Source organism: Rhinatrema bivittatum, chromosome 6 (assembly GCF_901001135.1).
Source record: "Rhinatrema bivittatum chromosome 6, aRhiBiv1.1, whole genome shotgun sequence".
Classification (NCBI taxonomy): Eukaryota; Metazoa; Chordata; class Amphibia; order Gymnophiona; family Rhinatrematidae; genus Rhinatrema; species Rhinatrema bivittatum.
Genome location: NC_042620.1, coordinates 183,361,066 through 183,380,259, shown reverse-complemented (window position 1 = coordinate 183,380,259; position 19,194 = coordinate 183,361,066). Strand labels below are relative to the sequence as shown.

The following is a 19,194-nucleotide window of genomic DNA, read 5'->3' as shown; positions in this document are numbered from 1 at the left end:
AATCCTTATAAGCCGCCTTATGGGTAGCCAGGACATACACTTCTTCCACAACCGCTCTTTTACAAACACCCCTCAGGAAAACATACAGACACAAAATTGGAATCAAACAGGCCGCAGCTTTATTGTACAATAGGTGCCCAAGCCCACAACACCAAAATTTAAGGAACTCCAAATGACCATCCACCACCTCCCAGCACGATGATCACTACTAGCCACCCAGCCAGCAAGTTCCTGTCATACTTGAATGATTTCTTTGCTTCAGTGTTTACTGAAGAGGATGTTGGGGAGATACCCGTACTGGAGAAGGTTTTCAAGTGTAATGATTCAGATGGACTGAACCAAATCACGGTGAACCTAGAAGATGTGGTAGGCCTGATTGACAAACTGAAGAGTAGTAAATCACCTGGACCGGATGGTATACACCCCAGGGTTCTGAAGGAACTCAAAAATGAAATTTCAGACCTATTAGTAAAAATTTGTAACCTACCATTAAAATCATCCATTGTGCCTGAAGACTGGAGGGTGGCTAATGTAACCCCAATATTTAAAAAGGACTCCAGGGGCGATCTGGGAAACTACAGACCAGTTAGCCTGACTTCAGTGCCAGGAAAAATAGTGGAAAGTGTTCTAAATATCAAAATCACAGAACATATAGAAAGACATGGTTTAATGGAACAAAGTCAGCATGGCTTTACCCAAGGTAAGTCTTGCCTCACAAATCTTCACATATTTGAAAGAGTTAATAAACATGTAGATAAAGGTGAACCGGTAGATGTAGTGTATTTGGATTTTTAGAAGGCATTTGACAAAGTTCCTCATGAGAGGCTGCTAGGAAAAGTAGAAAGTCATGGGATAGGTGGCAATGTCCTTTCGTGGATTACAAATTGGCTAAAAGACAGGAACATAGAGTAGGATTAAATGGCCGATTTTCTCAGTGGAAGGGAGTAGGCAATGGTACCCTTTTTATAGAAAATAGCTTCCGCTTTCACCAAAAACATGAATGCACTGAACTCAATTAAGTGTCCTATTACTTAACTGCGTTCATGTTTTTGGTGAAAGCGGAAGCTATTTTCTATAAAAAGTGCCATTTTGCTCAGCACGACTGCAGCACCAAACCCGACACCAACTGAGGAGAAAGAGACTGTAGCAGTCTATTCCACGCATATGGAGTGGAATAGACTGCTTATTTTATTATTTTAGAAGATATGGTCCAATCGTTTCCATATTTACTCCATAAAATTTAAGCAGCGTACAATTCGAACACTATACGGTGTGCCCAAGTACATAATTATCCATTTCCAAGAGCCCCTGATGTAGCCCTAAGGGCGAAACTTGGCCAGAGTCGGGCGGTTATTACTATATTAATAAATTTCTTTCCAAGGCATCAGTCTTCTTTTGTTTTTCTCACACCCATAGCTACCTTAGACCGACTACCGTTTTGTTTTTGGAATCCTTCTTTATCTTGGATTAAGGTGGTGCATATAGGGAAAAATAACCCATGCTATAGTTACACAATGTTAGGTTCCATATTAGGAGCTACCACCCAAGAAAGATCTAGGTGTCATAGTGGATAACACATTGAAATCGTTAGTTCAGTGTGCTGTGGCAGTCAAAAAAGCAAACAGAATGTTGGGAATTATTAGAAAGGGAATGGTGAATAAAACGGAAAATGTCATAATGCCTCTGTATTGCTCCATGGTGAGACCTGGTGGACTCCGGTGCTGGGGAAAACTTTATACTCAAACAACTTGTGGAGCACCTACGAATCCCCACCATTTGGACACCTACACCTCTGCTATTATCAATTCATGGCGAGCCATTGCCTGGCCACAACCCACTGGCCTCAAGGCTCTGCGAAGATTCATTCTTAGGGTTCACTAACTACTACAGATCAGGGCTAAAGTATGGAACTCGAGGGTGTCAGAGTTAATGGAAACTGGAAGTGTCAATGGAGGAGATGGAGAGGTAAGACCTAGGAGGAGTCCTCTGGCGGATCCTAGGTCTGACAGCTTCCCGGACAGATAGGACAAGAGGACACAGAGTGTCCTGGCTGACCGCAGTACATGCGGAGGCCTAATCTTTGCCGGTGACATTTCTTTTTAGCAGATAGGTGACTGCGGCCCAATTGCATGGGTTCTTGCTCCTCGATACTGGATGTGGGAGTAGTCTGGGTGACCGGTGTTAGACAAGGGCGTGGAACCCCTGAGGACAACTTCTTGAATCCCTTAGTCTCCTGGGATCGCTCACGCAGGTGATGATCAATGCGACCAGCGAGGTCGATGAGAGAGTCCAGAGCCTCGGGGAGCTCACGTGCAGCTAAATCGTCTTTTATGCGTGCACTGAGACCTTCCAGGAATATAGCACGGAGGCATCCCAGATCCCAATGTAGTTCCGAGGACAGGGTTTTAAACTCAATCACGTACTCAGTTAAAGGTCTGGTACCTTGGTGTAGATGCAGGAGTGCAGATCCAGCGACAGTCTTGCGAGCGGGGTCGTCAAATACAGACCGAAATAGGGCAAGGAAACCTGTCAAATCATTGAGGATTAGATCCATTCTCTCCCAAAGAGGTGATGCCCAGGCCAGGGCTTTCCCATCCAAAAGGGACAAGATGTACGAAGTTTTAGACACTACGTCTGGAAAATAGGTAGGTTGCAGTGAAAAGTGCATACAGCATTGATTCAGAAAGCCCCTACATAACAGGGGATCACCTGTAAAACGAGTAGGTGCTGGCAAGAGCACAGAAAGCCAGATAGGCAGCATCTGTGAAGTGGAGGTGGGCTTGACAGGCATCGAGACGGAGTCCAGCCGAGAGCTTAACTGATAGCATTGGCCAAAGTCTCTAATACCTTTTGTTGCTCTGAGATCGTTGGGTCAGGCCAGGGATGGCCTGGATGGCTGAGGCCTGAGCCAGGTCCATGGAGTTAGCAATCTGTTATGTTTTGTAAAGTGTGAACCCCTGGGCCGAGGTGAGAGGTGTCTCTGCCCACAGGGAGGAGCCCTGTGAGCTTCACTGTCGGTAGGCGTGACCTCAGCAACGTCAAACACAGCTGTAAATAGAGTCTTTAATGAAGGAAGAGAAAGGCACAACCTGAGGAGCAGGGAATGCGGTAAAGTGCAGTCTTTGGCAGAGGGGTATACCCACAGGCGATACCACAGATGTGAAGATCCGGTAGTGATCCACGGAGCGGGGTCGCCAGGAAGTCTTGCAGTAGTGGAGTAATACCTCAGACGTGCAGATCTGGTAGTGGCCCGCAGAACGGGGTACGCCGGAGATGTGTCTCAGTGATGGTAGTGAGATGGTTGTCCGAGGTGCAGAAACTCCAATGAGATTCCTGTAGTGGTGGTGCGGTAATGACCTGCAGGCAGGGTATACCGGAGTGGTTCCTTCTGGGATGAAGTGGTAGTGGCCCGAGGCATGGGGTACACCGTAAAGCAGTAGTTCTCAATCTTTTTTCGGCCGGGACACACTTGACAGATGGTTCTCTCATGCATGACACACTGAACATGTCACGGGGAAAAATGTAAATATACATTCTGCATCCTCAGGAACCCCCTCAATCCCCAAAAATGGGTGCAGAGCAGAACTAGGGCATTATCCGTACAGCTCATCATACAAAAAAAAGATATTCTGGATCTGATAACATCTCAGTAAAAGCAAAACAAACTCTCTTTACTGGCAAGCACAATACCCCTCCTTATGAAAAGACAGCAATTTACCACTACAAATATTTAACCAGGCCCTAAACACTAATACATCTCCTATTAGGAAAACAGAGCAAGCCAAGCTGCTATAGATAGATACCCACTTAGAAATAATTGTAAAACTATACTAATAAATGTTACAAAACAGCTGATGAACAGAATAACATCCAACAATTAAAAACTCATAAAAATTATTAAAAATTGTCCAAATATCAATAAAATATTTCAAAACAGCAGACACATCACATAATACCCAATAATTAAAATGGTAGTCAATTAAGAAAAATAAACTTTAAAAGCTGCCTTTTCTTACCCTCTCCAGCAACTCTCCTACTCCTTTCCCTTGCAGGCCAATAGCACTCACCAGAAGCAGCAGTGGCTGCTGAAGCTCTGTCCTCACAGTCCTCTTCCTTAGGACCCACAACCAGTCACAACCAGTCTCTGTCTCACACAGACCAGTAACTTCCCTAACTAGTATCTCTTCCTCACACACACACCAGTCACCTCCCTGACCAGTCTCTGTCTCTCTCTCTCTCTCTCTCTCACACACACACACACACACCAGTCACCTCCCTGACCAATCTCTGTCTCTCTCACACACACACACACACTCACCAGTCACCTCCCTGACCAGGCTCTATCTCTTACACAGACACCAGTCACCTCCCTGACCAGTCTCTGTCTCTCCCACACACACACTCACCAGTCACCTCCCTGACCAGTCTCTGTCTCTCTCTCACAAACACACACACCAGTCACCTCCCTGACCAGTCTGTCTCTCTCACACAGACACCAGCCACCTCGCTGACCAGTCTTTGTCTCTCACACACATCAGTCACCTCCCTGACCAGTTTCTCTGCCACACACTCACACACCAGTCACCTCCCTGACCAGTTTCTGTCTCACACACACACCAGTCACCTCCCTGACCAGTTTGTCACACACACACACACACACCAGGTCACCTCCCTGACCAGTTTCTGTCTCACACACACACACACCAATCACCTCCCTGACCAGTCTCTCTCAATCACACAATTGCTCTGTCACTTACATACAAGCTCACACATACTCTGTCACTTACAACCTCACACACACTGCCACTCATGCACCCATTGTACCACACACACACAAGCTCTCACTCATGCACCCAGGCACCCATTCTACCACACACACACAAGCTCTCACTCATGCACCCAGGCACCCATTGTACCACACACACACACAAGCTCTCACTCATGCACCCAGGCACCCATTCTACCACACACACACACACAAGCTCTCACTCATGCACCCAGGCACCCTTTCTACCACACACACACACACAAGCTGCCACTCACGCACCCAGGCATGCATTCTAACACACACACACATACACAAAGCTGCCACTCACACACCCAGGCACCCATTCTACCACACACACACACACACACACACACACAAGCTCTCACTCATGCACCCATTCTACCACACACACACACAAGCTCTCACTCATGCACCCAGGCACCCATTCTACCACACATACACAAGCTCACATGGAGCCTCTTCTCATTGTTTCGCCCAATAAGCCTGGCCTCCACTTCTCAGCTGCCTCTGGCCTGACCTCCGGCGGCGTGCAATGTCTCTCCAGCCGCCTCCCGCGGTGCACAGGGTCTCTCCGCTCTTCAGCCCTGCCGGCCTGGCCTCCGGTGGTAGTGCACAGGTCTCTCCACTCTTCAGCCGCTGGCAGCAGCATCTTTCCATTCTTCGGCCCCGCCGGCCTGGCCTCCGGCAGCAGCGCACAGCATCTCACCATTCTTCGGCCCCACCCCTAGGGAGAAAGGAAGCACAAGTGGGGCAGTGGAGCACCGGGAGCCACGACACACCTGCTGGTGCTTGGCGACACACTGGTGTGTCGCGACACACCGGTTGAGAACCGCTGCCATAAAGGATCCCACAACGAGGTTAGGAAGTTGAAGTCCGTAGAATAGGTACTCACAGCAGGTAGTTCCAGGAGAGGTCCCGGGGAGCGGGACAGAAAGCAGTCCAAGACAGAAGGTCGTCCGAGGAGCGGATGACCAGAGTCGAAGGAGGGCCCCAAGGTACCCAGAGTGTCTCACGCCAAACGTTGAATCTGGAACCGGAAGTCCAAGGAGCGGAATTCAGCAAGAGGGAAATCCTTGCTAACTCGTCTAAGCGAAGGGCCAGCCAGGTTAATTACACTGGATGGGTAACGTCATCCGGAGGAAATGCCTCCGAGGTTCCCGCCATGACATGTACAAAGGTGGCCCATGCGCTCACGCCTAAGTAATTCCTGGAGCAAGATGGCGGTCGGCAGCGCCCACGCCGTCCCGGGAATGCCAGGCTGGTTAGCGGTGGCTGGCGGTAGCTAGCGGAGGCCGCCATTCTCCCAAAGAATGATAATGCTGCAAAAAATGAGGTGAGCATTAGTGGTCACAGCCGTCTGCGACAGATGGGCGTAACAATGCGGCTGTCTGTTGTGCTTGCCTCCAGTCTCCCGCTGGCTTCCCAGCATTGGGCCCTCCTCTGAAAGTGGCAGGAAGCCGCGTTGTGATTCTTCTCCTTCATGGCAGGACGCCGCCGGATTCACGAGACCTGCCTCCCCTAGGGTGCACAAGCACCGACTGCCCAACCTGAAATGGTCAATAGTGGGAAGTTGCCAGAAGTGCTCCTTGATGACATTATCAAATCAGCCCTATAAATGGCTAGGGCTGAGCTAGAGATCCCTCCAGTGCCTCAGCAATAGGTCAGCTTCCCTGGAAGTGTGCATTGCCTCAGTATTCCTGCGATCCTGTTGTGCCTTGTTCCTGGTTCATGTTCCTAAGTTCCTATGTTGGCATTCTGGTTGTTTCCTGAATTTGTGTTTTTGTGGTCAGTCTTTCCTTCTTCAGCGCTCGTCTTTTCCTGGTGGTCCCTCGTTCTCCTTCTTCCTCATCTCTTTAGATTGGACTTCTGGCTTGACCTCGGACTAGACTTCTGGCTTGGTTTGACCCCAGATTGGACCTTGATGTTGCTTGACCTCTGCCTGCCCCTGACCACTGCCTGCTTCCACTTCTGACTGAACACTGCCTGCCTGGACCACTGCCTGAATAACGACCCTGTGAGAACACTGCCTGCATCTAACTGTTGTGTCCAGTCGCAGACGGCTGCGACTGCTCTGCCTCACCTTTTTTTTGCCTTTCTTCACCTCCATGGGCAAGATGGCTGCCTCCAGTGCCGAGTGCCGAAAACCTCGGCATCTCCAACTCAGCATGGGCGTCCCCGTCTGCCATGCTCCTTCCTGTGGCCTCCTAGGGCGCGCGTGCATGCTGCCTACACTTATCTACACGTCATGGCGGGAACCTCGGGGGCGTCCCCACCGCATGACGTCAATATTTCTGGGTATTTTAGCCTCTGCTCTGCTCAGTACAAATGAGTTAGCAAGGACTTCGGTTTAGCTACTCTGACTGCTTCTAAGCTGCATGCTTAGTCTCCTCGCTACCCTCCGGGGTATTCGCTCCTGAAGAAGCTCTGGGCACCCGCTCCTCGGGGGTCTTTCTTCTCTTACAGGATCATCTGTGCTTCTGGGTACTCTCTCCTCGAGGGCCTATCCAGCTCAGAAGTATCCTGCATCACGGACCGCTGGTCCCATCTTCACCAACTACCAGGAGGATTCCTACACTACTCTTCGGTAAGTACCTCTATGATCCAGCTCTCCATTTCCACCCACCAGGTGCGGGTTATCCTGCTCTGTGGAACACTACCAACCTTGAACATCTGGGTGAGACTTATCCATCTGAGGCTGTCTGAACGTATTGGCACCTTGCTGGACTTCAGTGCCATCTCTTCCTGCATTATTACCATCTATCTACAGCAGTACAATAAAGCTTTCCATCTCCAGTGTCTGCTCTCTGAGTCTAGCCTATCGCTGTGGTTCCCCACGGGGTCCCTCCCCATGGGAGGAATCATCTCCACAGCGACTAAGAGTCCACACTATGCCTCATACCCAACATTAACCTTAGCCTGGACCTGACCTTGTTGTCTGCTGCCTGTCCTGATTGCTACTTGCCCTGACGTGGTTACCTTCTCTGTGATAGCCCCATACAACTTCATCCCGATGGATCTTTACCTCCACAGAGGCCTGCACTTAAGACCAGCTGGTGCTGACACCCAAGGACTCAACTTAAGGGGAATGTGGGCTGGTATTGGTGAAGCTCCAGTTGGGCCTCTGCTTCTGCCAGCGATCCCTGCCAAAGGTGGGGAGCTGTAGGGCTCCTCCATGCAGGTAGTGCCAACTCCTCCTTGGCCTAAGGATCCACACTCGCAATTCTGCTGCATTGCAGGGATTTAGGAAGCAGTTCGAAGAATTCATAGATTTTACGGAATTCTTAACTTCTTTACTTAAACTGTTACACAAATCATCATGCTAGCAGGCTGTTTTAAGAATCAAAGGACAGCTTAGAGGCGTCTTCTCATATGAGCATGTGTTATGGCACTGGGGCTAATGATATCCTTCATGGTACCGGCCTTATCCACCAGGAGAAACTGGGACATAAAAGGGAGCTAATTAAGAAAGTTGCCTGGAAGAAAGAAAATTAAGAAGAAAAAATAGGGAGTCTCAGAGTAGCTCATGGAGAGGCAGGGCCTGAGCAACATCCCTCATCTCCTGCAGCAGAGGACCACACCTCCGAGAAGAAAGAAATGCAGAGGATCTCAGGTGGAGCTCTAGCTGGAAGGGCACAGAAGCAGGCAAAAACCTGTTAGTGAGTGTGAGAAATGACTCCAGGTGTTGCTATTTCAATAATATGGCAGGAGAATAAAATATAATCTTAATGATTTTATATATGCTGCTAAACAGTATAAAACACTGACAGATTGAGCTATTCCCTCCCCTTCTCTTTAGTAAACCACTGAATGCATCTGCTAAGAGCAGACAGAAAGAGGAAGGGGCGCATCTCTCTTCCTGGCAGAACAAAGGAGGAACACAGACCCCCATCCCCCTAACAAGCTTTTACGCATAAGCTGCTAAAAGGAAACACTGATAGTTGGAAAGCACCCTTGTTGTTTTGCTACAGCACAGAAGAAAGAAAGAATTAAAGAATTGTTTAAAATGTTGCTCTCTCCAGAATCAGAGGGAGAAATTACACTTTTGACCATAGACTGCACAGCTCTCTTGTCAGTTCTCCTTTTAAGCAACTGCCTGATTGTAAAACCACAAACTGCAGTATCTGCTAGAAACAGACCAATAGTACATAGGCCTCATTCTAGCAGAAAAATAGTGGAAAAGCATAAATTAGGGTGCCTTCCCCAATCTCCCCTCCAGAAATACAACACCTGTATAAAACCCACCATGTAATCGACATCTCTATATAAGCCTGTGAGGTAAAATAATCACAGGCCTCTGCAAAACAGAAGATAGTGACAAGGAACATAGAACCAAAGCCCAAACCTCTTTGAACCTATGCACAGCAGATGTGGTACTTCCCTTTCTCTGCAGGAGCCGTTACAGGTCAAAATGTCAATTAAGAAATTCGCTCTTAGTTTTGCTGAGTATTAAAGAATAAAGTACAAAATGCTGAAGAAGAAATCCTTCTGTGAACCCCTCTTGCTTGCTTAAGATTTTGTGTAGAAACAGCAAAGCAGCCTGTCACACGTGGCAAGAAATAGAATAGAGCTAAAATGTTGACCGCAGGGATTAGCAGAAGGGTATATAATCTGTGAGCTGCTCAATGTAAGGCAGGCCCACTGTATTGTGGTCACCCGGCTTGCAAGTTCGTAACAATAAATAATAATTGTTTCACTAAACCTTTGTGCTCACTATATAATTTTCTAAGAAGGTGCAATACCGATTCTAACAGCAAGGAATTCTGTGGCTAGTGAACTGGAAGCAGGGATCCTAGACAGAGGAACATGACCAAGGGAAGTCTACACAAATGTGGAAATTGGAGGGCTGATAGCTCCTACTTGGGTTCCCTGCTACGAAACTGCTCCAACTAGAGATTACAGTCAGAAAGAGATGACAAGAGATGTAGCCAGAATATGGGAGAACATTAATGACAAACATGCAGCAACCAAAAGGGCTCACTTTTCAAGAACCTTGAATAGTAATTTAATACGGAAATGCAACCTCACCAGCTCCGCAAGTCTGTCAAACTGAATGCTCCCAGGGATTGCTATGCACCCTGGAAAAGAGAAAATAACTTGTAAATCAGCAGTTATTTTCTTCAAGATTCTGGACTTGGGTGTATGTGAAGAGAATCCTTGTTCCCTTCCCAGCACAGCTGAGCTCTATGATCCTCCTGATGTGGCTTGGCAATACGTTTTTATGACATCTGGAAGTTATCACCTAATTAGGGAGAGAAAATATCTTGTAGTTTAAAACTTAATTTGTTCTTTTGAGAAGAGGGGTATATTTTAGGGTGGGATGAAGTGCCTTGATATTTATTTTTAATTCCTATCAGTGTCATCTCTCCACATTACATCAGTGAAGGAACAGCATTATTCACAGTGAAAGTCTTTTAAAACTATAAGGACCCAATTCAGTTTTATTCCAGTGTATAACACCAAGATACATGCTCCCATATCAGTGTATAAGGTTTGAAACAGCCCCTTAATAATGGAAGTGTTTTTACTATTAGTGACAATGCTGATGGGGTATCAACGCCCTCAGTGACAGCGGTGATGGGGTAATCCCACCAGACAGTCGTGATAGAACAGCATCATTAATATCTGTTTTAAATAAATAATTGATAAACTCTTATATGTCACGGCGGTGCAGGCTTGTCCTGCACCACCGATATTAATGAGGGTAAAGCGTGCGAAGCGAGGTAAGCAAGGGTTACGTCACCGGGGGAGGAGGTGCGGAGGAGAGCAGTCAACGGCCGGGGACGGCAGCGATTTGAATCGCTGCATTGTCATTGGCTGTTGCAACACGGCGGGGGGAGGTGCTGCTCTGTTCCCTGCCAGATGGACCGGGCAGCAGCGGAGCAGACAGTGTGAGCTGGCTTTTCCCTGCCTTTTCTTGTTCCCAGCAGCGGCCTGTCCATAAATTTTACCTCGCGCGGGTCAGATGTTTGCTTCCTTGTCAGTCTCCTCCGAGCTGCGATGTTCACGGCATGATGCAGCGACGTAGACATGACAGCGGGTCACAGGCCTCCTCCTCCTGTACGGTCCAACCTCCCCCCGGAAACCCCAGGACCTCGGCCCTGCTCAAGACGAGTGCTGCCTCTTCGCCTCCAGCTCACACCATCGAGCAGTCAAGTGTTTTACCCCCTCCCCTCCCCGATTCCATCGAAAGTGGCCCTGAATTAGTTGAGCCGCACTCCCCATGCAGTTACTCCTCAAGTGAGGAGTTTGCCAGCTCAGTGCCAGATATTTCATTGAATGCCTTGGGAGGGGAACTGCTCAATCCACCACCCTCCCCTCTCCCCTCCGGCTCCTCACCCATAGTGCCCCCCCCCTGCAGGTTACACCCCCCACCCCACCACACTGTCACTGAGGGCCAAGCTGCCTCAAAGCCAAAAAGGATTCCCAGCAGGGGAAGAAGCAAGGGAAAATCCCCATTGCCCAGAAGGAATGCCCGAGGTCAGTCTGTGCCCAGTGTACGGCCGGCGCCATATCGCAAAATGGCGCCGGCCGTACGGCAACACGATTCGAGTGCAGGAGGTTGTTCCTGGACCCCCGCTGGACTTTTGGCAAGTCTTGTGGGGGTCAGGAGGCCCCCCCAACTGGCCAAAAGTCCCTGGGGGTCCGAGAGCGATCTTCTACGCTCGTGAAGTCGGGGACAGGAGCCAAAAAGGCGCCGGCGCTACCTTTGCCCTGTCATATGACAGGGCAAAGGTAGCGCCGGCGCCACTTTCTATCAACGCACTCGTGGCCCGAGAGTGGAAGATCACAACGGGACCCCCCCACTGGACCCCAGGTAATTTAAGACATTTTTGGGGGGTTCGGGAGGGTGGGTTTTAGGGATGTTTTAGTGTGCCGGTTTTCCCGCCCTCCCCCGATTTATGATTTACACGATATTTAAAAAAACAAAACCGCCACGATCCGATTCCCTTCCCCCCCCCCCCCCCCAGCTGAAATCGATCGTTAAGACGATCGATCACACGATTCACATCTCTAGTAAGCAGTGAGGTCTTATTTCGGAAGGCTGATTCCCTGGTAGTCCAGACGCCCTCCCTAACAATTTTGGGGATTGGGGTCTTTCCTGCTCGATCTGACGTCTCTATTCTGGTTATCTTATTCAGGTTTTTGCCTCTGCATTTTCGCCTCTGCATGTTCAAGGCTGTTCTACAGTTCTCTTTGCAAGTTCAAGTGGAGGCAACAGTTGCCTTCTTTATATGAAATTTTTCTCTTATCATACGAGGGTGTGATTGGGGAACTTGATCCATCCTTCTCTGTTCTCTGGCTCTGATATTCTCTATACTGAGGATTTATGGAGGGTGCACTGGTTTATATGGCAGCACCCTCCAAAGCCTTGTCTGACTCCATCTGCTGGATGGGGGACATAACCCACTGTCTGGACTGATCCATGGTACTACAGGAACGAAAATTAGCAGGTAAGGAATAATTTTCTTGATGTAAACTAAAGTTGTTAGGGCTCGGGTTCTATAATAGAATAAACTGTGGCTGCTCAAATGCCACAGCTTTTTTGAGCTGCGGCATTTTTTTTTTGGCCAGACTTTAAATGTGAGGTGGTAGCCTCAGGACCCAATTTGGGGTCCCAGGGCTCCCGCCTAACATTTACTATATTTGAAGACATTGTTATTTTGGTGTGGCTGACCACTTTCTTGGTTGGCCGTGATAAAATAAACATAAAATTGCCTATTAATAGCCTTCTTTGCATGCATTTGCATTATTCATTTATGCAAATCTCATGCAAAGAAGGTCATTGTAATAGGGGAGGATACCAGGATGGTGACATGCTAAATATCACATATTTCGTGTGGTATTGCTGCAAAAGTGCTCTAACGTATGATATACGCTCTTTAACGCGTGTTAGAGCACTACTAGGACTTGATACATCTCTCACAGATCGATACAGTAAAGTGCAACCGTGGTTACCCTGCTCCTAACTCGCCTTCTACTCACTTTCCGGCCGCGTTAGCCCTTCCCGTGATACACTATCCCCTTTAACTCATCCTTACCGCCTCTTAAAATCCCCAGGTGACCCCTTCCGCCCGCGGCATGTATATTAAATGTAAACGGGCGAATTAGCTATTCCCTCCCATACAGTAACGCGCGCCCCGACTATCACTTTTTTACCCTGCTGTTTTGCCGCTCGTTTACCCTGCTAACTTACCGCCTACCCTTACCCCAGCGTTAGAGGCAGGGGTAAGGGTAGATGGCAAACTTTCCCCCAGCCCCCGCTCACCTGCCCTGGCTGCGTCCGGTCTCCGGTGCAGCCCCAGTCCTGTCCCCTCCTCCCGAAGCAAAAAAAAAACAAAACACCGCGCACCCAGGATACTGTATAGGCGCTCTATACAGTAAAATGGGTTGCGTGGGCCTAACCTTCGCCTAACGCTTCGCAGACGCGGCATGCATTTGCATGCAATTTGAAGAGAGTATCGAGCGATAGGTGAAGAGAACTGTGCGTGCGGGGAACGAGGGTGCGCCTGGCACTGCCGCACTCTTTCTAACGCAGCATAACTGTATCGACCTGTCAGTTAGATTGTAAGCCCTCTGGGAACAGGAAAATACCTAAACGTAATCTGCTATGAAATGCTGAAAAGCAGAATATAAATCTAAATAAATAAAATACAATTCAGCAAGACATTTATCCTACTGAATATCTGGAGCAAGTTATCCAGCTAACTTGAGCTGCATGACTTTTCCACTCACTGGCTTTCTGAATATTGGCCTCTTGGTATTTATTGATCAGAAGATTCATGTGCTCCTTGATGTTTCTCGACATATTCAGGCCAAGCACAAGACGTTGTTAAATCTTAAGCAGGAAACATTACAAATAGGCACTGAATGTAAAATCAAGTTTTCTTGTAAAAATAGGCCAATGTTTCTATGGGTGTTCCATCTATGTGCCTTGAGTGCTTTCTCCTCTCTCTTTGCAAACTTTGTTTTCCATTTACTGGATATATTAATACTTTATTCTTTTGCAATCTGCTCTCCTTTTGCAGACTCACCAGAAAAAAAAAATATATATATGGATGCCACTAGATTCAACCAGTATATATAGTGGAGCACAGCTGGTTGAATCTAGTGACATCCATCCTGCTGCGTGGTAAGCTGGTGGCGTCCCACCATGTTAGGGAGTGCCACGTAAAGAGGAGGCAGCAAGGTCGAATTGGCCGGGGAGGTAAGGTCTGCGGTTCGCAACAGCAGCACTTGGACCACCAAACGCAACATTCCCCAGACACATCCTACAAAAGGTGGGGATAAAGCAAGGAAAGAACTGCAAAATGAAATCCCTCTCTCTCTCTAACAAAATATAGGGAACACTGTTAGTGACTGGCAAAGCTGGATCACACACATGCACACACTTTTTTTTATGTGTGTGTGATCCAGCCTAAGGAGGAGCCAGCCGCATTCCCCCTCAAGCATGTGTGCCTGACATTACCCTATTTAAAGGGGCTGCAGTAGGAAAAGCCCCTCAGCACCTCCTGATGACCTCATTCGCTCAGCCCTATAAAGGGCTCTCTCTGTCATTCCCTCACAGCAACAGGTCCAGCTATTGTGGGTAGTGTGTGTTGCTTCTTCAGCCTGTTCCAGCTCTCATCTCCAACAGCCCCAGCCTTTACCTGCCCGACCTGCTCCTGCCTCGTCTGTCTGCCTCAGTCCTATCTGCTTCTGTTTCTTCTCCCTCAGACTAGTTTGACCTCTGCCTGGACTCTGGATATGCCTAACCACTGCCTGCCTCTGACCCTTGCCCGGACTTCGATGCGTTTACTCGCCACCTGCCTACGACCACATCTCCCATTGTCACCAGAGACCCTCTAAGTCCTGTCAGCCCCAGCTTCCAAAAGCTCAGTCTGAGGGGACTGTGGGCTGGTATAGGTGAAGGTCCTGTCCGGTCTCTGCTTCACCTGGGTCTGCCCAATGACGGCGAGAACCTGCAAGGCTCCTCCTTGGAGACAGAGCCAATCTCACCTCAGCTCAAGGGTCCACAGACACAACAGGAATATAAATACCCCCTGGAACATGTGATCTGGGTCATTGCCTCTCCTCAAGAGGAGCTATCAGCAGGTGGTCTTGACTGCTGTACAAAGTGGACTGACCATGAGGACTTTTTGAGAGGGAAAGATTGTGAAAGAGATTTTTTTTTTGTACTGTTGGAGTTCAACCAGTTCCTGAAGGAAGGAAAACCCCCAGTTTCTGGGAGGTCTGGGTTCTATATTTTTGCCTGAGCTACTAGTCTACAGCATGGGTAGACGAGTGTGAAGATTGTTGGATACCTTGACTACTGTTGAGAGAGCCTATTTGGAATCATATCTGTGAGGGCTATATTTCTTAACAAGGCGTTTTATCATCTTCTTACAACCCTTGTTCATGCTAGAATTACACAGAGGGATCATGGAAGTGGATGCTGGTGCAGTGTAAAAAGAACATCTAGAGGGAGTATTGATGAAAAGACAATGGTTTTTCTGACTTTGATTTTTCTGATGCTGTTTCTCATTTTTTCTATACATATTTTCAAGCACAAGTAAACTTTTATGTTGAACACCATTACTGGACTGTGTGATTGTTCCCATTAGACATAGAGGGGCAGATATTCAGCCCTGAGCAGCTAGTTAAGTTGGCTGGATGCACCTAGCCAGCTAACTTAATCGGGATATTCAGCGGTGTGACAGCACTACTAAATATACCTGGCTATCTTCAAAGTTAGCCGGACAGATAGATCCAGCCAACTTTAGACCTGCTTACAGTGCAGCCAGAGTTAGCCAGTTAGGTTCACCGGAATATCGAAGTTAGCCGGTAAACATAACCAGCTAACTCTGCTCATTTCTGGAACGCCTGCTGCCTATACCAGGAATGCCCCTAACATATCCAGCTAAATTCTAGCCAGATAAAGAGTTATATGGCTAGAGTTTTACCAGATAAGTTGCTGATTATCATTTAGATGGCTAACTTTTCAGTTATCCATCTAAAAGTGTGTACGCTTTTTTAAATTTTTCCCCTGGAGGACTCCCTTGCCCAGTGACTAGAAACAGTGGACTGAGTCTTAATCAGTAACACGACATCCATGACCATTACCAAGGGCCCAGGAATTTAAGCCTCCCATCCACTAGGTGGATCCAGGCACTCTAGCTCCCCGGTTGCAGCCAGCAAGCCAACTGATGGTTCTGCTACAGATGGTAATATATATATTTTTTATTAATCTTAAGCTTACAGTTATCCTTCTATATGAATTACCTGGTTATATTCAGCCCTTATTCAGCTAAATCCCAACCGAATTACTAGTTACCCAGCTAAAATATAGTCAGACAGAAAAGGGGCATTTTGAAGGCAATCCGGGGAGGGACTGAGATATCAACCTAGCCAAATATAGGGTATATCCAGCTAAACTAGTCAGATAACTTTAGACCTGTTCTGAAGTAGCTTTAAAGTTATGTGGCCTTGAGGGCAGGATAATGCACTACCTAATCAGATACATTGAAAAGATATCTGGCTAAGGGCCTTATATTCTTTCTAGCTACCAGCGCAAGCGTGCGATAGCTAGAAAGCTTAGCGCAGGCCTGCGCTAGCTACATCGGGGCGGAGTCGGCCCCGGAAGAGGAGGAGTCAGGGCGTCACCAGGGCCGACCCCGCGAAGACTGCGCCGACAGCGAAAAGGCAAGGAGCCTTTTCGCTGCCTATTTCGCGCCGAATAACTACACCTTTTATGATATAGTTATTCGGCGTGTCGCCAGCAGCGATCACACCGCGGCAGTGAGATCGCTGCCGGCTAGCGCAGGACCGCCCCCCCCCCCCCCCCGCCTCGCTCCCGCCCCCCCGTTAGCACCGGGATTCACTAAGCTTTGCGGCATTAGTGAATCCAGGCCTATGTAGTGCTTTCATCTACAAAAGTAAAAGTCCAAATAAGCTTGGGCCATCCCCTCCCCCCCCCTTACAAAGCATAATAACAGTGCTACATATTATTCTAAACCCCCCAACCACCATTAAAAAATGTCATAATTTGCCTGGTATGGAAGCCAGGCCCGTCCCGATTAAACCTTTAAAATGAGCTCAGCCTGCTTCCCCCCCCCCCCCCCCCCCATCCCACAAGAGGAAAGGGGTAAGCTCCTGCACCTCATCCCTGCCGATACCTTCGTCGCTGTCAGCGGTGAAGGCAGACCCCTCTACTCCGCTTGCGCTGCCTCTGTCGGAGCGGCGTTGGAGGTTACAGGAGCAGGCCAGAGGGTCCCTCGCTCCTGGTGGTGGAGACAAAGTTATCAGTGGAGGTGGGGTGCAGGAGCGTAGCCTTTTTTCTTGTGGGTGGGTGGCAGGCTGAGCTCCTTTTAAAGTTTTAATCGGGACGGGCCCGGCTTCCAATACAGACCTTTTAAAACAGATTTAGGGGGCGGGGGGATGGTTTTAGAATATTATGAAGCACTGTTATTATTCTTTTGGGGGAGGGAGGAAGGGAATGGCTTATTTGGTCTTTGACTTTTGTAGATGACAGCACTATAATTTAGCCAGATATCTTTTCAGGATATCCAGTTAAGTCGCGCATTATCCGGTCACACAAGGCCCACATAACTTGAAAACCTAGCCAGCTATATTCAGACATATCTGGTTACGTTTTAAGTTATCCAGCTATATGTATCGAGATAACTTTAGGCTGATATAGTCAGCGGGATGTTTCTCCTGCTGAATATACCACTACCATTATCCACAAATAAACCCACTAATTATGGACAACATAGTGTTTTTAAAGAATGTTCTTATATTTCTGTTTACTCTGCTGCTTTTCTCTCGAGATTTGTTCTCAGTTTATTGAAAACATGTATTCAAAATAAAATTTAAAAACGTTTGCTATTTTATGCTGGTGATGCCTGTCCACTGAAAATGTATGTATAAAACATTATTAAGTAGCATCTAAATAACAGTTGGGATCCAGTATCAAAAACTAGTTGGTTGTTTTCATTATTATTAATCATAGAAACATAGCGCATACTAGCTGTACACAACGCTCCCGAGAAGCACATAGGGGGTAATTTTGTAAGATCACACATAAGTTACACCAGTTTTCAAAGTGAACTTAAGCACATAAACCTGCTTTGGAAATTATTACGGCAAAACTAAGCACACTCAATTAATTACACCTGCTAGTTGGTGCATGTAGTTTTTCAGAGAGAATTTACATGCATACAGGGTCAGTAACACTACACTTTAAGATCCCACAAAAGGCACTGTTTAGATGCAGATTTAGTTTCACAGTAAGTTTTAGAGCATCTGTTTCCCATAGTGGGGTATTGAGGCTCATTTTATTTATTAGAAGAAGAATGTATTTGCTCCTCAAAGGAACCTTCATTTTCACCTTTTATTTTAACTTTTTTTCTGGGAATTTATCAGCTTCTATTACACCAAAATTGGGAGAAATCAGTGAACCAAAGTATCTTGTCATTTTTCCAGGTACATGTTTTTGTTCTTGCTGTAATAAACATTGATAAATTCCCAGAACAAATAAAAACTGAAAATGAAGGTTCCTCGCTATAGAGGTAGAGCTGTTCAAAAAGGCAACCCACCAAACCAGTGACCCGAAATGGACATGGTCCTTTCCCCTCTTATGCCTTATTCTCTCCCCGGTCAAACATACAGCAAGAATGATATACATATTGGTTCTGTTCTACTAAGTTTGCTACTCTTTTATAAGTGACACTCACCTCTGGTTCAAAGTGCACCTCTAGCTTCTCTTGGATGTCTTTGACCACCAGCCCGCTCCCACGACTCAGCAGGGAAAGAGTAGTCATTTCTCATGCCTCATGTTGACCTCCAGGGAGCTTGTAATGTCTTAGACCAGGCATGCCTCCGCCATAAAGCCTGGCACATCATATACTATTCAGGTAGCATTATCCCTAAGCGAATGGTATGGCAAATAGATTTCACTTTCTAAATCAGATTATTAAGAATCTGGAGATCAGGCACAGGAGAGAAGTGTTCACATTTAAAAAAGTCAGGTCCCAAAATACTGGATTCTAACATTTCTACTTCCCAGAAGAATCTCTTGAATTTGTAGTTTGCCCTTGTTTCTTATGTTCTGGTTGCTAGATCTTATGATTTGTGAAACACCACAGCCCACACCATTGTGATCAGCAGCAGTTGTTTCCCTGTTGCCATAGTAGCAGAGGGACATTAAGTTTCTTAAAGTTCAGAGAGAGAGGGGAAGGACACTGGTAGAAACAGGCTCAGATTTCAAGAACTGTATGTCTTAAACATAGTTAACTCCTCCTTCCCCACAGAAATTAAGGAGTCACCCTTCCTTCCTTCAGTACTTTATTTAGGTTAGTTGGAATTTTTTATAACCTAATATTCTTACCTGGGAACTGTCTGGGTTTGACCCAGAGATTCTGAAAGTC

The 19,194-nt window shown here is 47.3% G+C and overlaps 1 protein-coding gene across 5 annotated transcripts in view; it reads right to left on the bottom strand.

Moving 5' to 3' along the window:
* Nucleotides 1–18,913, bottom strand: part of KIAA2012 (KIAA2012 ortholog) — a 389,440-nt gene extending 370,527 nt beyond the window's left edge. For all 5 annotated transcript variants that reach the window (XM_029606277.1, XM_029606281.1, XM_029606279.1 and 2 more), the window contains exon 1: nucleotides 18,502–18,913. In XM_029606277.1, the coding sequence (XP_029462137.1) occupies nucleotides 18,502–18,588 (87 nt within the window). In that variant the 5' untranslated portion in view covers nucleotides 18,589–18,913. The remainder of the gene's footprint in view (nucleotides 1–18,501) is intronic.
* Nucleotides 18,914–19,194: the final 281 nt, after the last annotated feature.